The sequence below is a fragment of the Drosophila virilis genome, chromosome 5 (genome assembly GCF_030788295.1).
Source record: "Drosophila virilis strain 15010-1051.87 chromosome 5, Dvir_AGI_RSII-ME, whole genome shotgun sequence".
In the NCBI taxonomy this organism is placed as follows: Eukaryota; Metazoa; Arthropoda; class Insecta; order Diptera; family Drosophilidae; genus Drosophila; species Drosophila virilis.
Window position 1 is genome coordinate 19,057,442 of NC_091547.1, and position 21,576 is coordinate 19,079,017.

The window sequence follows — 21,576 nt, forward strand, 5'->3', positions numbered from 1 at the left end:
AAATAGAAAAATTAAAATTTCTAAAAAAGACCAATTCATCTTACTGTATAAAGATACACGTTCGAGCAGTACAGGGTATACAACTGTCAGGCATCCTTTGAAAGTCGTCTATTTTCTTTGAAGCGAGTTGCTGTTGTTGCCGTTGACAACATGTCCGTGTCTGCGGCTGGCTGAGCTGTGGCTGCTGGCGATAACAAACGATAACTGCATGTTAAATAGAAGCTAACGAACGGGCAGTAAGCACGGGCGTGCACAAATTGTGGGGTGGGGGGTGGGTGTGAGGCTGTGGCAGTTTTACAGTCAGGAACAAACAAAACGTCAGCATATGCTGGCCAGAAGCAGGCACCAGGAAACTGCTGCCAGTTGCTGTTGGCTGGACGTGCAGCTATTTGAATATGCGCCCGCCTGTCGTTCTGAGGCCGTTGGCTGGCTTTAGAAAATCACTCAGGTAGCAAAATGCCATCATCAACATCATCATCATCATCATCATCTTTATCATCATTATGTGGCCGTGCTGCTGGCCCAAACCAAGCTGAAACCTCGTGTGCTTGTCGTCCAGTGAAGGGTTGCAAAAAAGCGCACAGCAGTTGCAGACAAAAGTAAAGTTAAGGCAAGCTGATCCTGAAGTGTCTACAAATGCGTGCGTGTATGGGTGTGTATGGCAGCCACAAGCCATGTGCGTGTGTGTGTGCGTGTATATGTGTGCAACAAATGCTGTGCACGCCCCCAGGCTAGGCGAGGCACTAACGAGCTTTTGCTTGCTTGCAATGCGACAGCAGCAGGTGTGCCAAACACACACACACGCTCGCACACACAAACACTTGCACATGGCGCAGCTGAGTGACGATAATTGAAATTTCATCACAGTAGTTTGTGGTTTTGTAGCACACACTCACACACACACACACACACACACACACACACACACACTGGCCACACACACTAATGCGCAAATCATGGCTGGTGCAGTTTTTCGTTGCCTGCTTTTAGGCTGCCGCTCAGCTTGAGAAATGAATCGTATTGAATCGCATCGAATGCACTCGAACTTTTTGGTTTAAAACACTTTATTTCTTGGGTTTCTTTTTAGCCTTTTTTTGTGGTTGTAACATTTACTTATGCTTTTGGTTTTCATTTGCAGTACAGTTAAATATGTTTTGTTTTTTTTAGAAATACAATAAATACTAATTAATAAATTAAATACATACATATATATAATCAATAAATTAGCCATAATGATAGCAATAATCATATAATAATAATAAATATAATATATTATATGTATAATAATAAAAACTACTATGTTCAGTTTATGTATTCGCTTTCTTTGCTTTTTGGATTGGGTCCTAAGTACTACTTACAGCTTTTATTTTCTTTCTTTTTTTTTTAAATTTATATTTATTAAGAGTTGCCTTTAATATAGCTTTTACGTTTAATTCGATAAACTTTAATGTGGTGCAAATATTTATGTGTATTGTTTTTTTTTTATTTTTTTTTTAAAGTGCTCACACAAGTTTAAAAAATTTATAAATTAATGAGTTTGGAGCGTGGAAATTTTTATTGGAACCTTTCTTGTCCTGAAACATTTTACGAAAACGTTTAAGCACTAGAAAAGAAAATCTATTAAATCAATTTGTCACGCACAAAACTCATTAAACTGCTTTATTATTATTATTTTTATTTTTTTGTTATTTTTATTTTAATTTCTGATTTTTAATGAAATGCAAAAAGTTAAGTTTTAAATTACATTTCTATCTCGTTTACTTGAAGTATATTTTATGTGTGCATTTAGAAAACTATTTGGATAATGCTGACAATTTCTCTTCATTTTGTTTTTGGTTAAGGTTTACTTTAGTTGAGCTCCATAATTATATGTGGGTTTTTAGTATTCGTATTCGAGCCGGAACGCTTTTCATTAATTTGACTAGCACAAGTATTTCTTCTTGGGTTTCATCATGCGAATGCGTCATTTGGAGCCCAGTCCGTTGGGCACCAGCGCACTGGGCGTGCCAGCGGCGACAGCGGCGCCGCCGCCAGCGACGCCAACGCCGCCAGTGCCTCCAGTGCCGCCTGCTGCAGCCGCTTCCCGCACGCCAGCAACAGCAGCCGCCTGTAGATGTGCGGAGGCCGCAGCTGCCGCCGCTGCTGCTGCCGCTGCTGCTGCTGTTGTGGGGGTGGGTGGTGATCGGGTGGCCATGGCGCTGCGCAGGCCGCTGGCACTGGCCGAATGCAAATGCTTGGCGCTCAGCTCGGTAGCCCTTGAGTTGCCGCAAACCTGCGAATGTAATAACAAAAATTGACTGCCGTATTAGTAACAAGTCGCGGCTGCTGCAAAGTGCTGGCCTACACCTACCTGATGATGACTATCCCAGTCCCTGTATTGACACGAGGCGCTGCAATATCGTGCCATGTTGCAGCCGGAACAGGTTTCAGTGGCCTTGCGACCGCAGTTCCAGCATTGTTGCTGCAAATTGTTGCCCTTAAATAGTTTCGAAAATATAATGATTAGAGGAGTAATTGAATGAAATGTGTTGAAATTAACAATCAAAGGAATTTTTTAAATTCTCTTGGCTATCTTTTCTTATCTACCGAGAAGGACCTCTGGGCTTGAATTCATATTTTACTTACATTCTGTGCGCTGGTTATGGATGGCGACTTGTTGTCCAGATCGCGCTCACCACTGGAATGACGGCTCATCTCCATGAAGAACTTTTCCATGCGCAGTCGCTCCTGGGTCATGATCTCTGCGGCACGCGTCTCAGCGGCCACCACAGCTCGTTGGATTTCGATAACAGCCTGGCGCTTGACCTGCGACAAAGTTAAGGCTTGTAAATCACGCTTGGAATAAATTTGCGTGCGGATAACCCACCTGGGTGACAGCATCCTCGGCATTTCGCTTGAACTCGGCCACCTTCTCCTCGGTCTGGCGGCGCAGTTCTGCCATAGCGGCGGGCGTCAGCTCCTGGCTGCTGTTGTTGCCGTGCTGCGGTTCAATGCCACGCTGTTGCAGTATGGTGATGGCCCGTTTGGTCTTGTCCACCATGGCCGAGATGCAGTTAAGCATGGTGTGTATGTTCTTCCACTCCTCCTCGCCGCCGGGTGCACCTGCTGCCCCAGCAGCCGGGGCATTGCCACCGCGTGCCACCTGGGGCAGTGCATGCCTGCCGGCAGCCTGACCCGATTCGCCCAGGCGCAATTCGCGCTCGTCGCGCTGCATAAAACCTGCAGCAACGCCGGCAACCTCGCCAGCGGCGGCCGCAGCGCTGTAGTCAAAAGCGAGCACCGAGTGCGTGGGCGCCGGATGCATGGCCAGTCGTTTGCTGGGCGGCGCATATGCCTGGCCGGCATTGGGCATGTACTCGCCCCACTCCTGCAGACCATTGTGTGCGCCATGCTCCATCATGGAGTCCGAGGAGCGGCGCTTGAACAGCGCTACCCCATTGCCATTGGATGTCGCCGGCTGTGGCGCCTCCAGCTGTACGAATATGTCCGCGAATTCGGCACTGGCCACGCCATGTGGCGTCAGCTCCATCACGGCCTGCTCATTGCTGGTCACGTACTGCAGTGCCGATTGGTTGGTGGCGCGTGCCAGCGCTAAAATCTCGCGCTGCATCAGCGCCACACTGTTCTTGAGCAGGGGCATCACATACGGACGCAGCGGCAGGTTGATGGCCTCCTGCAAAGCCAGCCGGAACTCCTCGAGGGATATGGTGCTGCTGCACAGCGACAGGATCAATGCACGCACGCGTTCGCTCACCTCCGGCTGGCCGAGTTCCTGTGAGAATTGCACCAGAGCGCCGAGGAATTTTCGCAGCTTGGATAGCAGACGCGCTTGCTCCACATGCGCAGCGGCAGCGGCTGCAGCTGCCGCAGCTGCGGCCAGGGAGGCGGCATGCTGTGAGCCGGGCGTTGGGGATGTGGCTGAACTGGCACCGCCGCCATTGACCACGGGCGAGGTGCTCGCATTGCGCTGTGGTCGCTGGTGATGATGCAGCTGCTGTGGCGGTGAATGCGGTGATCGTGGTGCAGCTGTCAGATTGCGTGCCAGCTCGGGCGGTGATTCCGGCGGAGTGCGGCAGAGACGATCCCGTTCACGTTCACGTTCACGTTCCCGTTCACGTTCACGCTCACGTTCCCTTTCACGTTCCCGCTCCCGACTGCCATTGGGCGTGTGCTGGCTGCTGACTGTGTTGCTGGCGGAGATGGACATGTCTTTGCTGCTGCTGCTGCTGCCGGCCGAGGAGGAGGTGGTGGAACTCTTGTCGCCGTTGCTGCTGCTGCTGTTGCTGCTGCTGCTGCTGCTGTTGGCTGTTGGTTAAAAGGAAGAAGGAAGCAGCCAGCTCGTTAGTTAGTTCACAATAAACAACGAAGATAAACAAGGCACAAGTACGCACACTCACATGCATACACACACGCACACACACAAACACGTATAGACACACAGGATGTGCAGGCGAAGCGCATTACAAATGCATTAGGAGCTGTTGTAGACGACGCTGCAGCTCGGAAGCTGCAACATCGGCCATGCCACAACTATGTATATATTTCTGTTGACCACAAACAAGCTACAGCACTTGTCTGCTCCCAACGCCAGGGGGCGCTGCAACAGCATTAACAAATTTGTTTGAACATGGGAAATAAATTAGCAAACATTTTTGGTTGCCATTTGCCAGGCAACAAGCACCCAAAAGCCCAGCCAAGCAAGCAAATCAAGCGCCACGCACTAATTGCTGGCCCAGGGTAAGGGTATATTATAGGGCATGGGGCATGGGGCATGGAGCCTTGGGGCATGAGTGCATGGGTGGCATGCTGGCCGACTGTGTGCAACGCGCCCTAGCCCTGATCCGGCTGCCAAAGCGCCGCACTCGACTGTAGCTCAAAAATGAAAAGCTTAACGCCAAAGCCGCAGCGCGCAGATGGACGAGCCTCGACTTGATGCTGACGAGGGCCTGTGTGGGGGATGGGCAGGGTTTCGGCTGGAGTGCGTTAGCAGTCACTGGCAGGCGACAAATTTAAAAGGATGTGTTTCTGCTCAGCTAGAGAATCTCTTCAAAAATATTTTCGACTTTTCGGTCAACTTTGATCGTTGCTTATTAATTTCATGACATCGAATATTACGCTTATACGTATGAAGCATAAAGTAAGTTAAGATATATATTAAAAACGACACAAAAGATATTATAAAAAGACATATCGATAGTGTTTATGACAGCTATATATATAATGTACTATATAGGTGCTGCCAGAAGAGAATTAAGAAAATTTAAGTAATGCGAAATAATTTATAATCATAGCGAATAATTTGGAAACATAGTTCCAATTTTTTTAAGGCCCGCATCTTGACCTGATTAAAGTCAACTTTACCATCGATGCAACTTTGCACACCGGAACTGTGACTATTTTAATTGAAATATTTTTTTAAACAAGAAAGTACAAGTCATTAATCAACCAGCGTATACTTAATATTATATAATCAAGCTCTGTCTGCTTTCATTTGCAACTTTTGACGCCTGATACTTTTTAAAAACAAACATAAGTAATGTTAACTCAACAATACTCTGCGTTCTGTAAACAAATAGTAGATTCTTAGACATATTAAAAAAATTAATTGAATATGCATTTGTTTAAAATTCTATTCAAACAAGATAGTTCGAAAAATGATTAAAACTATTAAAGTTATTATTTTTGGAGACTTTGATTAACATATAAATTAACATATCAAATGGAGTGCATGTTTACTTCCAGTTAATAGGTAAATACAGTATTGCAAAGCGAAAGTAACCTTGGCGATCGTATAGTGGAATTATTGATTCAATTTAAAGATAATCTGGATTCAAGTTATTTCCTAAACAAACATAATTAATATCATATTTGAGTCATTTCAAGACTGCGTTCAATTGATTAAAGAACACAATTTTATTCTTTGTGCACAAATTAATGTTTGCTATCCCTCTTTGCATCCCTATCTCCATCTCTCTCCATTTCTATCGCTATCTCTTTTTTTTCATTATTAGTTTATGTTCTCACTCTATCTCTTTCTCTCTAGCGCCAACTTGTAAATTTTCAAATTGAAATTCAGTTTGCAAATGTTTTGTCGCCTGTTTCGCATTGGCGACCAAACACACACAAACTTTGTTTGCGCAAGCTAATGGAAATTGTTTATGTGTGTGAGTGTGTGGGTGTGTGGGTGCAAATGTTGCCACTGCTGCTACTGCTGCTGCTGTTGCTGCCGCTGCTGTAACTGACGATGACGATGACGACGCAGCCGCCAGTCGATGCTGCTGCTGCTGCTGTGGCTGCTGCACAGTTTGCTTTTGTGATAATGATTGTGGATACAGCTGCAACTGGCTGTGTTTTCACAGCCATTCAGGCACGCCAATCGAAGGGACACAAGCACATACATACACACACACACACCCCTCGCACACACATACACACACCTAAACTGGAGAGTGAGCCAGCGAGTAGGAGACATCACTCAACTGCGTTGGCGGCGGCTTATCAAACGCCAAACATAGACAATGATGGATCACATGATGCCGCCGCCGGGCCCTGTAATTGGCTGCTATGCAAAAAGCAAAAAATAAAAGAGTATAAATAAAGGCAAAACAAAAAGAAGCAAGTGTCGCCCACGCTCTAGCTATGTATCTGTCCAACTGAGCCGAGAGTATCTCTTCTATCTAACTGGCTGTGTACAATTGTAAAATATTGCAGTTGGCTGAGGCTTAAAAGTTTGTTGGGGCCACAAAACCGCAACTGACCCAAAGTTGTGCCCCAAGGGCTGGGCGGTCGGGCGGTTGGTCGGTCGGTCAGGCAGCTGACCAGCTGTGACTGTGCACGAAAAATGTTTCGGCCACGAAAAACTATTTACGAAAATTTTGTGTTGACAATTCACATATTTTCTAAAACATAATGTTGGCAATTTTCTCTGTGTATGTGCGTGGCAGGGGCTTGCCTGATGTGGGGGAAGCGGCTGTTGGGGGCGTGGCAATGCGGCATTGTGGGAGCCTCAACGGCTGGCGCAACATCAGCATCATGAGTGAGCTTCAGCAGCAGCAGCAGCCATCGATTTAAGGTTACGTATACGCAGCATGGGCCAGTGGCAGTCTATGAGTGTGTGTGTGTTTGTATGCCGATGTCTGTGTGTGTGTGTGTGTGTGCGGGCAACAGAATTTGCACAGCTGCGTCCCATAGATTGCAGTCGAGCGCACAAAACGAAACGTTGGCAAGTTTAGTTTGTGTTGCTGTTGTTGTTGTTGCTGTTGTTGCTGTTGTTGCTGGCATAGTCATTTGGGAAAACAATCATTTTGGCAAATATTCATCATGCGCTGTTTGTGATTATCATCATCAGCAGGCGGGCATAATGAAGTTGCTGCTGCTGCTGTTGTTGCTGTTGTGGGCGTCTCTGCAACACACAGCAAACATTTGTTAAACAAAACCTTTTTTTTTTTTTTGAAGAGCTTCAGTTTTGAATGCTAATTAGAGAGCAGGCTTTCATAGAATTTAAGCGCCTTAAATGCAGAGCACACACGCACACATCATTGGCCTGGGAATTGGCACAGCAAGTGACACAGGTACGCACAACCACAACAACTAAAACGACAACAACAGCAGCGACAGCAACAGCAGCGGCAGCAGCAATCAAAGCAAAGCACACAATAGAGCAGCCCCTAAAAGCGGGCTACGCTTTTTTCCCCGATGCGGGCTCTTGTTACTGCTGTTGCTGCTTCTGCCGCTTTCGCTGCTGGGAACGCCAACAGCGGCTGTTATTTTTTTGGGCTAACGTCCAAAAGGGAACAAAAAGTGGAAAATAGCAAAACCTTGTGGCCATCCTGTGCGCGCACACACAAAATTTTACTGTGAGCTGCGGTCCCAGCGAGTGGTTGAAGCCGACAAAATGAGTTGTTGCACTTGAAGGCAGCTGCCAAGCGCTCAAAAAATCTGTGAATAACATTCCGCAACTAATTCCATTTTGCCTGCATATAGTGAGTACCAGTTTTTTCCAGCTGATATTATTGGGTGCAAATTGTAGTGCATCTCAAAAGTATTGATTGTATGCAATTCATTATTGCTCAACAACTATTTACTATTTAATGACAATTTTATTTTACATATGCGGCTTATTGAGCTGCTGCACAGATGCAGAAGAGTTTCATGAATATTCATATATTTATTGAAATACAAATTTTTTATATAAAGGTCTTTTTTTAATTTATTGTTTTATTTTTATTTAAGGGAATTCAAAGAAGTATGCTTGTATTTATTTTTATAAAATCGAATGTAAATTGTTACTGGAAACATTTTTAATTAATATGTTTTTCAACAACTTGTGAGCATATTGAAATTCTAAAACAATCTTGACTGAGTACGGCTCACATATTTATGTAAACAATCAACAGGGAATGTAGAACGAAGACCAGATGAAATAGTTGATAAATAATAATATAACATAACATATATATATATAATAATAATAAATAAACTTAAGCAAGCCAAATAAATAGTTTAGTAATTAAAAAGCTTACAGATAGATTTGTACAAGGTTTAGCAGAGAATAATAATTGTATTACCATCTAGATAATATTTATAAATTCCCTAAGGAAACATTTACTCATATAAATCGCGTATCGCCAAAATCTTGTTCCCTTAACTGGCCTGCAACTCGTGCCATACGTCGCTGTTGCTAATTATTTGTGCCGTGCCACAACATAAACAACTAAATAACCCCACACTCTCACACACGCACACTCGCAGCTGCTGCCATTCACACCATCAATCGTTGTGCCTGTCGCTTGGCTGCACTTGTGCTCCCAAACCCAGCTCGCAAGTCCCAATTAAACGCCTTAATGTCTACGCAGCCGATTCCACAGGCACATTCACATTCACAATCACATATTCTCCCCCTGGATTCGCACCCAGCCCATGTGTTTTCCACATGCCACTTACCTTTAAGCCGTCGACTAATTGCAGCCGCAGTTGCTGCTGTGTTGGCTGCCACTGCTGCTGCTGCTGCTGATGAGCCCGATGTCGATGACGCGGATGAGGCAGCTGTTGATGTGGCCACTGCGACCGCTGCCGCTGCTGCTGCCGCTGCCGCTGCCGCGGCTGCGTCATATGCGTCCTTGTCGGTAATCTCCTCCTTAATTATCGCTTTGCCATCGAGCGCCATCTGGAAATAGTCGCAAATTAGTTAAGAAATTTAAATACTCTGTTCTACGTTATTGTCATTGTTGTTGCTGTTGCTGTTGCTTTTGCTGTTGTTGTTGTTGTTGTTGTTGTTGTTGTTGGGGGCAACAACAATGACAACAATTGAAAGCCCCCTACACAATTTGTAATTATAAACAAGCGCAAACCTGTACAGGTTCCCATGCGTCAACGAAAACATCAAGTGACAAAGTTCTCACATTATGATTTCAAATTATTTGATTTCAATTTGATTAAATTGTTCTCTGACATGCAAATTGGGCGCACCGAACCCAAGGACCTTCTTGGCCACCGCCACACGAAAGAGAATTGTGTGTGTGTGTGCGTGTATGTGTGTGTCTGTGTGTGTTAGTGTGTATGTATGGGGCCTGGGACCGAGCCTCATTAGGGGCAGCTGTAGCCACGCTTGGGGCCTTACCAGCAGTGCATGCAAAATTATTTGGCAGACCCCAATCACCAGTTTGCAGCTAACAATTGGAATTGGTAATGTTGTCGGAATTAATTACGAATGGCAACTATATGTAGCTATAAAAAGAATCCATTCATATGTATTTAAACAACTGAACTAGATTTTGGGGTACTTTTTAATTCATACTCAAACAAGCGTTAGTTAGTTCGTATATTCTTGATTTATCATATAATTTGTACAGCCCTTTCAAAGTCTGGGCGAAAAATCGATTTCACGGAAATTGGCTTACAAGTCTGAACTCCGCGATCAAGTTAGTTAATTGGGTTAATTACGATGGACACCATATAAATTATGTTCAAAGGCTTTAAAATATAAAACAACTGACAGCAAATCAGGAATTCTTAACTGAAATCAAGTATAAGTATTGTCAAGCGCCAAGCCAACTCGAAATAATTATAACATACCATAATTATGCCATTAATACTTATATCTTTAAGAGCAGAAGGCCAAGAAACGAAAGTCTCTCAAGCCCAATACAATGTTTGGTTACGCCGACTTTTGCTCTTTTAAGTTAAGTTAAGCATGATTTGATAATCTGAAGATCTAAACACAATGGTGAAATATTTCGGAAAACCAGATGCTTTCATTTAAAAGTATAAAAACTCAGATCATATGATTAATAGACAGATTAGGGGAATACAAATATAAGTGAACTATCGTTGAAATGCGATGGAAAAATCGAAGCAGCTTTTTCGAATTCCACAACTTATATCAAACCTATGAACATACTTGATAGGTATTGCCACCGCTCCATCAGAGACACCTCGTGAAGCACTTTAATTGCGCCAATTGATGACTGCCCGGTCGTGCAGTGCAGTGCACACACTCTCCCTTATACACACACATATATACACATTTAAAAACAATTGCCCAGCTTTCAACAAGGCAGGCTGCACAAACATTCAACCGGCACTTACCGCCCATTTGAGCAACCACTCGCCCATCCCCCTGCCACTCCCCCAAGCAGACACTCACGCACACATTCAACCCTTTGGCACGCACTTGTTCATGTTCATGTCCGGTCGCCCGGGTACGCCCATGTCAGTCCGGTCGGAGCATGGGAAAATTTGTTGATTTTTATCACTAAAATATGTAAATACCTGGACGAGCTGTGGGAGTTTGTGCAGCTTGTGCGGCTGCATAAACAAAAGCGTAAAAGAACGAGAAGCAACAATAACAAAAACATAAAGGAAAAAAATCTGCTCATTTTCATTCATGTGTTCGATCAATCTCCGACCACCCCCGCCAGGGCTCGCCCCCAAGCACACCAAGCGTCGATTCAGCTGCTCGTCTGCCTGGCTGAGGTGTAAAAACATTTTTTGTTCTTATATATTTTTTTGGCGTAATGCTTAAAGTCAATCGTCGCACTTGCCAATATTTACACTAGGTGGGGGCAAGAGAGATCTCTCAGACAGAGAGAGAGGGAGCGAGACAGAGAGAGAGAGAGAGAGAGAGAGAGCGCAGTCTGGCGGACAGCTGTTTCGCATCAGGCAAATTACTAAAAATGCTGCAAATGAAATTCTATTAAAAACAAACACTTGACACGCAGCTGCCGCTTGCCAAAGTGCCGACAAAAAATGGGGGCTGGTTGCGAAGGGGGGCTGTGGTGGTTTGGGGTCAACTAATGACAGATTCAGCCGGCATATGGCGTCTATAACACTTGTCAACTGTTCGGGTAGCTGGCCAGCGGCAGGGGCTGTTGGCGGCGGGCAGCACGAAACTAACAAAACGAAACATGCGTGACAGGCGGCAACAACAAGTGTTTTGTGTGTGCGCCAGGTGAGTGGGCGGCATGCGAGAGGCATGGGCGGGCCCTGACTCACTTAATAGCTTGGCTGGCTGGCTGGCTGGCTGGCTGGCAGCAGCTGCTGGCAAGGCATAGGACCAGGCTATGACGAATGAATCAAATGTCAGCAGCAGCCGTGTCGTCGTCGTCGTCGACGTCGTCTCTCAAGCAGCTGTCGCCTGTCGGCGCCAGCAGGCGGCTAAAGCTTCAACTTGAGTTGCCCCCCATACACACATACGACCCACGGCCGCTACCGCGCTGCCACTATGCTTGGGGGCCAAGCCACTTCAAAGCGCCTGAGCTTGAGCTTCAGTTTCAGCAAAATGGAAAATGTCGCCCGCAGAACTTTTGCCACAAAACTTGGAGCAAGGCGACGCGCGGGGAGGCAGCAGGCAGCCAGCCAGCCAGGCAGCTGCCGGCGCTGGCAACGGCTGCTGGCGAAATTGCTAAAAGAAAAAGTAATTATTTAAACGGTCGGGGAAGAGGCGGGTCGAGCAGCTCCGGGGCGGTGTGTGCGGGGCGTGGCAACTATTTGGCAAGCCGTTTGCCAAAGCAATGACAAATTAAAAGCAACAGCAGCAGCAGCAACAACTCGCGCATAATTTTCAATTAGGCGCAACACAAATCATAAAAAATTCAACGACATTCATTTAATTCGTGTAAAAAAGGCCAAAAGCAGCAGCAGCAGCAGGAGCTGAAGCGGCAGCAGCAGTACAGCCATGTGGCTGGACACCAAAGCATTTTATACTTTTATCCCTTTTGCAAACAAAAACACGCCACACACACACACACACACACACACACACACACACACATACATATATATAGCAGCAGCAGGAGCAGGAGCTGTGGCAGAGTTAACGAAAAGGCGCGCCAACTGTAATAACAACAGCAATAACAACAACAACAATAACAGCTGTGAAGGGTTGTTGCTGCAGTGGGTGTGGGCTGGGTTTTGGGATTGGGCCTGGGCTTGGGAGTCGTTGGTTGAAATCACAGCACAGCTGCATGTGCTTTAGCTGTAAGCTGCCAGTTCACGTTCGCACTACATGTGTGTGTGTGTGTGTATGTGTGTGCAAATGACAGCCGCGTGGACGCGTCCAGTTTACACACACACACACACACACAGTCCAGCTTTGTATGTGGCTGTGCGGACTGCGTCATTATGCACAAGTGGCGCCCGCCGCCAACGCTGCCTGAAAGAGATTACTGGCGACGACACCTGTGCAGCAGCAACAGCAGCAGCAGTAACAGCAGCAGACACACTCAGACAAAAGTACGTGCAATACACACACACACACACACACACACACACGTACACACGTATTTCGATTTGTGCATGTGTATGTGCTTTACAATGAAAAGTTTTTTGCAACTTGCTGCGTCAGCTGCTTCATTACACATGAAGCTACAAATGTGAACGAATTGTGCTGCCAGAGAAGTTGATGATGGCTCCCCCAGCTCGCAACTGTCTGCGTCAATTCTATCGATATAATAATACGATGTTCAAAAATACCATCAAATTTGTATTGGCCAGAACTGTGAATGCCCCTTGTGTAAGCTAATTTAATGCCTGTTAAATATTGATTTAGGGTATTAGTGATATAAGCCGCAATACCTATACTTCATATATGTTTCAATTTCTTATACTAATTTTAATCACTAGTGATTTATTATTTTTTAAAATAATTCATAATTCATTATTCATTAAAATAATGAGTGATATAAGCAAGAACGCCCCTAATGTTAGCTATTTGTAAAATTTATTATTATGATCTGGAATGCCCCTAATATTACACAATTTTACGGCTACTAATATTTATTTCAATTATTGGAGAAGCTACACTTGTAATACAAACTATTGTCTTCATCCAAATTTAAACAATATAAATACCCCAAATGATTATTTAGTCAGTATCAATATTAAAATAAGTTGTTATTTTTGCAAAGTGCTAGTAGAAAGGACCTCGATGACTTCATAAAAAGTGTTTGAGAATGCTTGAAAAAAATTAACAAAATAAAAAAATATTGAAATAAAGATTAGAGAACTCTTAATGTTATAATAAAGGTTTCGCCAGATATATTATGAAAGGCAAAGCTTTTTAAAAAAAGTGGATACCCTGAACTCTATATATTCTTTGGAAATATATGCTGGATGCCTCTAACGAATTAATAAGTACATACGCAACATGTTATTTTTGGAAATTTTTGTTGATAAGAAGCACAAATCCAAAATTGTCAATTCTGTTAAAGTTTCCATATATTTTAGTTTAGTTAAGTTATTTAGCACTTTGTGTTAACTCTATTAAGAACTTTTGAATAGCCCTCGTGAATGGCTGCTGCTGCACGTGTGTGTGTGCGACTGCAACGTGCCGCAGCATTGGTGTCATTTTAAATTACACATCAGACAAACACACAGCCAGCAACTGCAACAACAGCAGCAACAATTTTTGCACTAGTCACCGCACGTGTATGTTGCTGCTGCTTACTTCCTTTCCCTCTGGCACTTTTGGTGTGTGCGAGGCATAATAAGATAATGGCGTGTCACAGCGACCAACAACAGCAACAAAAAAAAAAAGGCAGCAACATCAGCAACAACAGCAGCAACAGCAACAGCAGCAGCAGCATCAGCGGCAGGAAAAACAGTTGAGCGAGTGTCGCGCTTAATCGGCTTTATGGTCTGTTTTATTTCCGATATGAACTGTTTTATGCCCCGCCTGGCCATTAACTAGCCAGTCGGCGAGTCGGTTGCAGCTGCAGCTAGAACATTTGGGCAGCCGCAGTAAGCGACTCTTGCCACATGTTGCCAGCTTTTCAATTATGCAGCTGCCGCTCATGTTGTTGTTGCTGCCACAAATGCAATTTTCAAACGAAACGAGGCCCCGTTGCTGGCAATTGAAGATTTGCCAGCTGTTTTTGGCCGTTGTTGTGATTGTCTGATTGGAAAAGCGTTTTCAGTTAGTGTGCTGCACGCAGCACGTGCCGCTGATGTCTGCTGCCCATTGTTGTTGTTGTTGTTGTTGCTGCTGCTGCTGCTGCTGTTGATTGCTTGTGCAGCCAAGTTGTCTGCAACAGTCGTGAAGCAGGCAGGGTGGTATACGCCAGGAGCAGGGGCAGGGCTTAACACATGTTGCCACGTGCCGTTGACGCTGACGTTGATGTCGTGGCCAGGGCTGCACACGACAGTTTCTGCGGTGTTGGCCGCGTTGTTGCTGCTGCCGTTTTCAATTAAAAATTGCGACTGACAGCAGCGGCTGCAGCTGCAGCTGTTGCTGCCGCTGGCGTGTAACACCTGTGCAATGCTATGCCATCTAATAGTGCCAAAATAAAAAATAAAAAATTTCATTTTTTTTTTGTAATTTGGGGCACATGCAAAAATCGATGCATGTTGCTGCAGCGACAGCAACACATGCCAGCAACAGCAGCAGCAACTTGGGGCAGTAACAGCAAAAATCTGTTGCCGGCACTTGAACTGCAGCTCAAACAACTGTGCCATGACAAGTTACAAGACGCAAACGATGAAACAGATGGAGAAAGAGAGCGAAGGGGGCAGATATACTTAAGCTGGCAGCTGTTGCCACTTGGCGGGCGCAGTTTTTCAGTTGCTGCTGCTGTTGCTGTTGCTGTTGCTCCCTTGTTCGTTGTCCGCTGTCTCGTTGCCTGGCATCATCTGCGTTTCATCTGGCGCAAGAAATATTACGGCAGCTGCGACGTTGTCGTTGGCCGACGCCCCTTTTGCCCATAGGTTGTGTGTGTGTGTGTGTGTATGTGTGACAAGGTCAGCGCTGTGTCTGGAAATTGAGGCAGTTGCTGCTGCAAATTCAATTCAAATGTTTTTGGCCCAAAGCAACCAGCAGCAGTAGTAGCAGCAGCGTCAAACCCAACCAGACAATTTGGGCGCTTGCCAGCAAATGGAAGCGGAAAAGGCAAAGGCAAAGGCAACGAGCCGGCAAGGGGTAAGGGTATCAGGGGCATATGGGGTATAAGGCCACCGATGCTGTATCTGTGCCGGACATGCCGTTAGTCGTGGCATTTTCTTTTTGTAGTTTCCATTTTTCTTCTTTTTTTGCGCTTACTATTTAGAAAATGTTTAAAACATAAGAGACGACAGTTGAGGCCAAAGGATTGCCAGTTAGTTGAGTGGGCGGCCTGAGAAGGGAGGCTAACTCAATGAAGAGTATGTTGAAAGTGGCAGCAACATTATGAAGAAGATGAATGAAATGTGCACTTAGTAAAGCGCTCTTTGCATCTGTTGAAAGAATGACAGCAAATGGACAACATGACGCATTCCACAGCTGCAACATCTTCTTTTTCATCTGCTTACTCCGGTTAGCAAGTGTATAACTGGAGATAAACATATTACAGCCAAGATATACAATCCATTTTATGAAACTGTTTGAGGAATACAAGCTAAATGCTCTGATTTATATAAATGTGCATTTAGAAAACTTTAGATTGAGCTCGCGTGCTTGACGATCCACAACATAATATAATATAATATATAATATTATATAACATAATAGCTGTCAGCGTATTCTAGCTAAATATTGATATTAGAACTCAGTCTATCTTCTAAGGCAATTTTAGCACTAATTAAACCAATTTAAGGCTGAGTTCTTGCCATTTAAGTGATGCAGCCCATAGTCATCCGCAACAGGGGACTATAATATATATATGTTTATGCATATGGTAAGTCGGCTGACCATTTTCCATTCACTATGCTCTGCATTGTTCTTCTACACATAACCAAGTAATTTTTGTGTGTGTGTGGCTCAAAAGCATTCCGGCTTCTTTGCTGCGGCTGCTGATGCTGCTCCCTGTTGGTTTCTGCGTCTTTTTAATAAGCTGCCACATGCAGCAACGACAACAATTCCGCAGCCACAAAAATATAAGAATAAAATGAAATAAATAAAAAAAAACAGAGGCCAATCGGCAAGTGGATAGAAGCAGGCTCGGGTTCTGGATGGGCATGCCAAAAAAAAAGTAAAAACCCGAAAAATTTGTTTTTGACTTTTTCGATTAAGCGGATGCACACACAAAAATATACACTAGTCGTGCAAGTGTGTGTGTGTGTGTGGGCGTGTGGATGTGTTAGTTGTTCTGCTGTGCGTGACACTTTTGGCGCTTTGTTTGCCTTTGTGCTTTGAGGAACTGAAAACTGGGTAGCTGTTGGCTTTGCCGCTGTCGTTGCTCGCTGTGCTAATAAGTAAATTGACTTATTTCCGGTCGCCATTGCCATTTGTTGTGTTGTCTCAGCTGTTTAGACGGCAAACAAAATGGCGTCTCATTAGTCAATGTCGCCTAGGCAGCCACATGGGCGTCGCTCCTGGGCGTGTCGCTTAATTGCCAAGGTGTGAAAATGCCGCCGCCAACATTATTTTCTTTTGGCTTGTGGGTGGCTGGGCAAGGTTTACAGTGCTAATGATTGATTGAGCGCTTGATGGATGGCTGGGCAGGGATTTTTTTTGTTCGTTGTTGTTTGTTGCTGTGGCGTCACATGCCACATGTGGCGCCCTTGGCTAAGCAGCGTCAGCAGCAGCAACAGCAGCTGCGCTTGTCATGTGCATTTCACCTGGCTGGCCTATTACCTTAATCACTTTGCCCTTTTCACGGCGCTGTCAATTTTCAGTGCATTCACTGAATGTGCCTGCCGGCTAATCAGGCCGTCAATACACCAATTTAACAGTCCAACAATCTAACGAACTGCCCATCATCAGCGTAATACAATATGAAAATTGCCAGCCGCCGTCTGTCTGTTGTTTAACCAAGGCTCACAGCGCTGATTTAACCCTATTTGGATGTGGCCCTATTGGGACAACAAGCTCAATCGAACCCGCTAATTGGCCCGCTCCTTCTGCCAAGGCTAATTGTGATCATTTCGTTGCCGGCTATTGACTTAATTTATTAGCATACTTTTGTTTCACTGTCTCAGCGCCATCTGTTGTACATTGTTTGAGGAACTGCAAGCTGAACAAATGGCAAACAATTTTCTGGTAAGCCGCACAGTGAATACTCCTACAGACCAATCGACTCATGTTGCCTTTATATTTATTATTTAATAAGGGTTTAAAGTTAATTAATTGCTTGATACAAGTAAAAAATAACAAGAAAGAATGACTATCTTCGGCCCTTTTTACTTTTATTTTCTATTTACGCTTTGCCCATATCTTAGAAGCATAAGCAAATTAGTAAATGCCGATTTTGGTTAACATATCTTCAAAAACAAAAGGTTTTTCACACAAGAACCTCATTTTCGACAGATCTTTCCTATGGAAGCTATATGATATAGTTACGTATGATATATAGACCTATGCAGAGTTTCATGACGATAGCTTTCAAATTGAGAGACTAGTTCGATTAGAAACTGAGAGAAGGACACGGCTATATAGAACTGGATGTTGATATTATTCGATCGAAGATGTCTACTTCTATGTGTTACACATTTCGAGACAAAATTATAATACCCTATGTTAGGGTATAAAAGAATATAAAGCACATTTGTATGTTTATTTATATATATCATATAGCTATATTTTATGTATTTATATAACTTTTTGAAAATCAGTTATAAGCAAACATAAATTTAGTAAAACTAGCAAGTTCTGAATTATTACAAAATTTATACATACTTATATATTTTTTTCACTAATGAAAATATATATTATAATTTTATTTTGTTTATTATTTTGATTTTAGTTTATACTTGTCTCGAGCATAATAATATTTTTAGATGGATAACTTTTTTTATTTTTCATTAAGCTTTACTTTCTTACGAACTTGACCGATGTCAAAAACATCTTATGGATTTTTAGGAGTTAGCATTTGACTATAAGGAAATACAATGAGCATATTTAGTTCACAAATGTCCCAGAAAATATATATGAAATTCTGGCAAGCCCAACACTCGTTACAAACATTATGCAATTGTTGCCCGACCCTTGCAAAGGGTATGCAGAGCAGAGCTCTCGCTGAGCCCGGCAAGCTGTTAAAATGTTTATACAGGTGTCGTCGTGCCAATGACAGACGCACAGACGGTGGCAAAAAAAAAAAAAAAAAAAAAACGAAAAACCAGCGATGGGCAGACGATTCAGGCCAAAAAGGCAAAACGGCAGCTGGTTCAGCCGCTGGTCACGCTCTCTCGCTCGCACATGTTGCCACACACACACTCACTCACACACACATACTTCCGTGCTGTGCTGCACAAGTGCAGATCATTTGGCAGGCGCTCTGCAGCAGCTGCCGCCTAGCCAAGGCCAGGCTGTGCAACGCAGGGCCAGGTGAGTTCGACTGAGTCATGCAGGCAGCAGCCGCAGCCGCAGCCGCAGCCGGAGCCGCAGCAGCAGCTGCACATGCAGCAGGCCCAGCTGTGAACTAGATGGGAGAATTGTTTAGGAGCCGCTCTTAAATTGAACATAAATGTTCGGCCAGCTGCAATCTGTCGCTTTTTTTGTCAGATCTTTGGCACGTGCGATCTTAACTTATGCTTTTAAATACCAGTTAACTTACCTAACAACTTAACGTACTCATTAAGTAAATGCGAAAAGCTAGTCAATAATTTGGAATATAAGTATTCTTTTAATTGCAACGAAATATAATATTTATTAGCTCATTAATATACGCTTAGATTGTGTGTTTTTATTTGTGGATCTGTTTTGAATTTTGGATGCGGAAATAATGTATTTTGTTCAGCTGTTAAAGCTCAATAAGCCAAGTTCTCTATATTAGTGAGAAGAAATTAAGCAATATTGACTTCCTGGTTTGATATTTAAAGAATACCGAACAATTGAGTTAAAAGCAAACCTTCAAGCCCAAAAAAAAGGTTTGGCTTACGGCTCGAACCCAATGCCTGCCTTAAGGATCGAAAGCCTGGTTTTTGATATGCATGAACTCAGGTTTTGATTCACACCTGTTTCTGCAACTGGTTGGGTTCATGACTGGGTTCTGCTCAAACCGAACGTGGATCTTGTCTTTATATGATGGTGCTTTAATCTATTTTTATTATGTATGCTCAAATTAAAAATGTAGTATCTATAAGATATTTTCTGTAAAATGGAATCTGATTCTCTTCAAGATTTATAAAAAGAAGATAGGGAAACCATTGCGCTGCAGATTTGGCAATGTTTTTAAGATCCTTAACAGGGCATGTCTCAAGACCAAACCTAACTTATTGATTTATTGGCATTGTACGGATACAATGCGAACATAAATTAGACAAAAGGACGCTTCAACAATCTGTTGCCCTTCGAGTCAAACACAAATACACGCACACTTCCGTGAGGAGCAATTATGTGACATATGTATTATATTTAATTTTGCTCCTGTTGGTAAATTTCGGCTGGCAGAAGTTTTGAAATTTTGCTTAGAGCAGAAGGCGGCAGTTGAAATGGCAGCCAGCTGCAATTATTTGCAGTGAGATTTCCCGATTGCCAGCCCAAGGCCATCAGAAACAGACGGTGTCCAAACTCATTGGCTGGCAGCCACATCCGCATGCTCCGCCATCGTACTATACAACTATTCTCACACACACCTCCCCACACTCACACACACACACATACACGCAAGCACGTGACGGTGGAAAAAAATGAAGCTGGGAAAATACTCGTAATTTATAATTTCGCACGTGAAACTGACAAAACGAATTTGCTGCGGGATTTTTCTTCTTGTGGCAATGCAAAAATGTGTCAAACACACACACACACATAGACACACGGACAGGCAAATTTGTATTAGCAACTATGTAGCTTTGTGTTTGGGCCAAACATTTGCGCAAATAAAAAACAGATGCGTCGCTTTTGAGATATTTTTAAAGAGCAATCCGCGCAGCTGCCCAGATTCCAGATATATTTCGAGGGTGTATTGCCTGGGACAGCTGGCGTTATCGCGGCATGGACAATCAACATGTGTTGCGCTTGGGTATGTAGGAGGGGACACACACACACACACAAGAAACAGATAGCTTACACAGACAGACACACATAAAACAGATGCGCATCTTACAGATACTTTGCATGTGGCTCATTGACTTACCATTTTGGCTGTTCGTTTAAATGTTCTTATTATTTCTTTTGGTATTTTATAATGTACGTTTTGCTGCTTTGGTTTCTATTGTATTGTTGTGCTGCACTTAAGCGAATTGCTGCATTGTTTTCGTATCTCTGAGATACATTTGGTGTTGACACCCACTAAAAAACGCGCGCGCGACGCCTGCAATGGGCGTTAATTGACTAGCAACCGATATTGAACAAATCGCAAGCCGCACTATAAAATTTACTTGCACATATTCAGATTATTTATTTTCCATTTATTTGTTGATGTTGTTGACGCGACGCGAACAACAACAATTGTTGGCGAGTACGAATGCGGAGATGCGACGCTTGTACCGGCATGTCGGGCCAATGCCAAACGACTGAAGCCACGCGCTGGGAATGGCGGCTATGGAATGCCGAATCCCAAATAACACACACAAGACGAAACTGAGAGAAACGCTGCCTCTGTGCGCTGCGACTGCGGCTGCTGTTGCTGCTGCTGCTTCTGTTGCTGCTGCTGCTGCTGCTGCTGCTGCGTGACGTCTGCTCAGTTGAAAGTTGAATTTGTTTGTGAGCGCCGTTTCAGTTTCAACTTGCTCAGGTAGTCCGGCACATGTTTCGTTTTCGTCGTTCGTTTCTTCGTGTCTTGACTCGGCTGCGTTCGCCTGCAGTTTGCAAGGCGCCGGCGCAGTTGATGTTCGCGTCAGAAACAGCTGTTCAGCTGCTCACACGCATACGCACACACACACGCTTACGCCAACCCCAACCCTATGCCATTGGCTTATCAGAGGGCCAGGCGCGGGAACGACAACAACAACAGCAGCAACAACAGTAACAGCAACAACTGCCTGCCCAGACATCGTCGCAGTCTGCACCTCCTCTCCTCTTTCGCTTCGCATGGCAGCAGCCGGCATTTGGCCCCGCTGGGCTATTAACATCAGCTGCTGTCGCTGTCGCAGCCTCCCTCCTTCACTTCTGTCGCTGTCGCTGTTGCTGTCGCGCTGCCACTGCCGGCGGCAGCTGAAAAATTCCTTTTCGGCAGCTTGCTCGGCAGCCAAAATATCTCAGTTGTTGTTGTTGCTGTTGTTTCGTTT

General features: G+C 44.2%; 1 protein-coding gene across 1 annotated transcript; it reads right to left on the minus strand.

Annotated features, from left to right (window-relative positions):
• Positions 1-1,045: 1,045 nt before the first annotated feature.
• nvy (CBFA2/RUNX1 partner transcriptional co-repressor nervy) lies at positions 1,046-21,045 on the minus strand. The gene is made up of 6 exons (XM_032437073.2): positions 20,484-21,045; positions 8,944-9,166; positions 2,867-4,305; positions 2,626-2,805; positions 2,351-2,476; positions 1,046-2,272 (listed from the first exon to the last, which is right to left on the minus strand). The coding sequence occupies exons 1-6, from the start codon at positions 20,484-20,486 to the stop codon at positions 1,964-1,966; spliced, it is 2,280 nt and encodes a 759-aa protein (XP_032292964.1). The 5' UTR covers positions 20,487-21,045; the 3' UTR covers positions 1,046-1,963.
• Between the last annotated feature and the right edge of the window lie 531 nt (positions 21,046-21,576).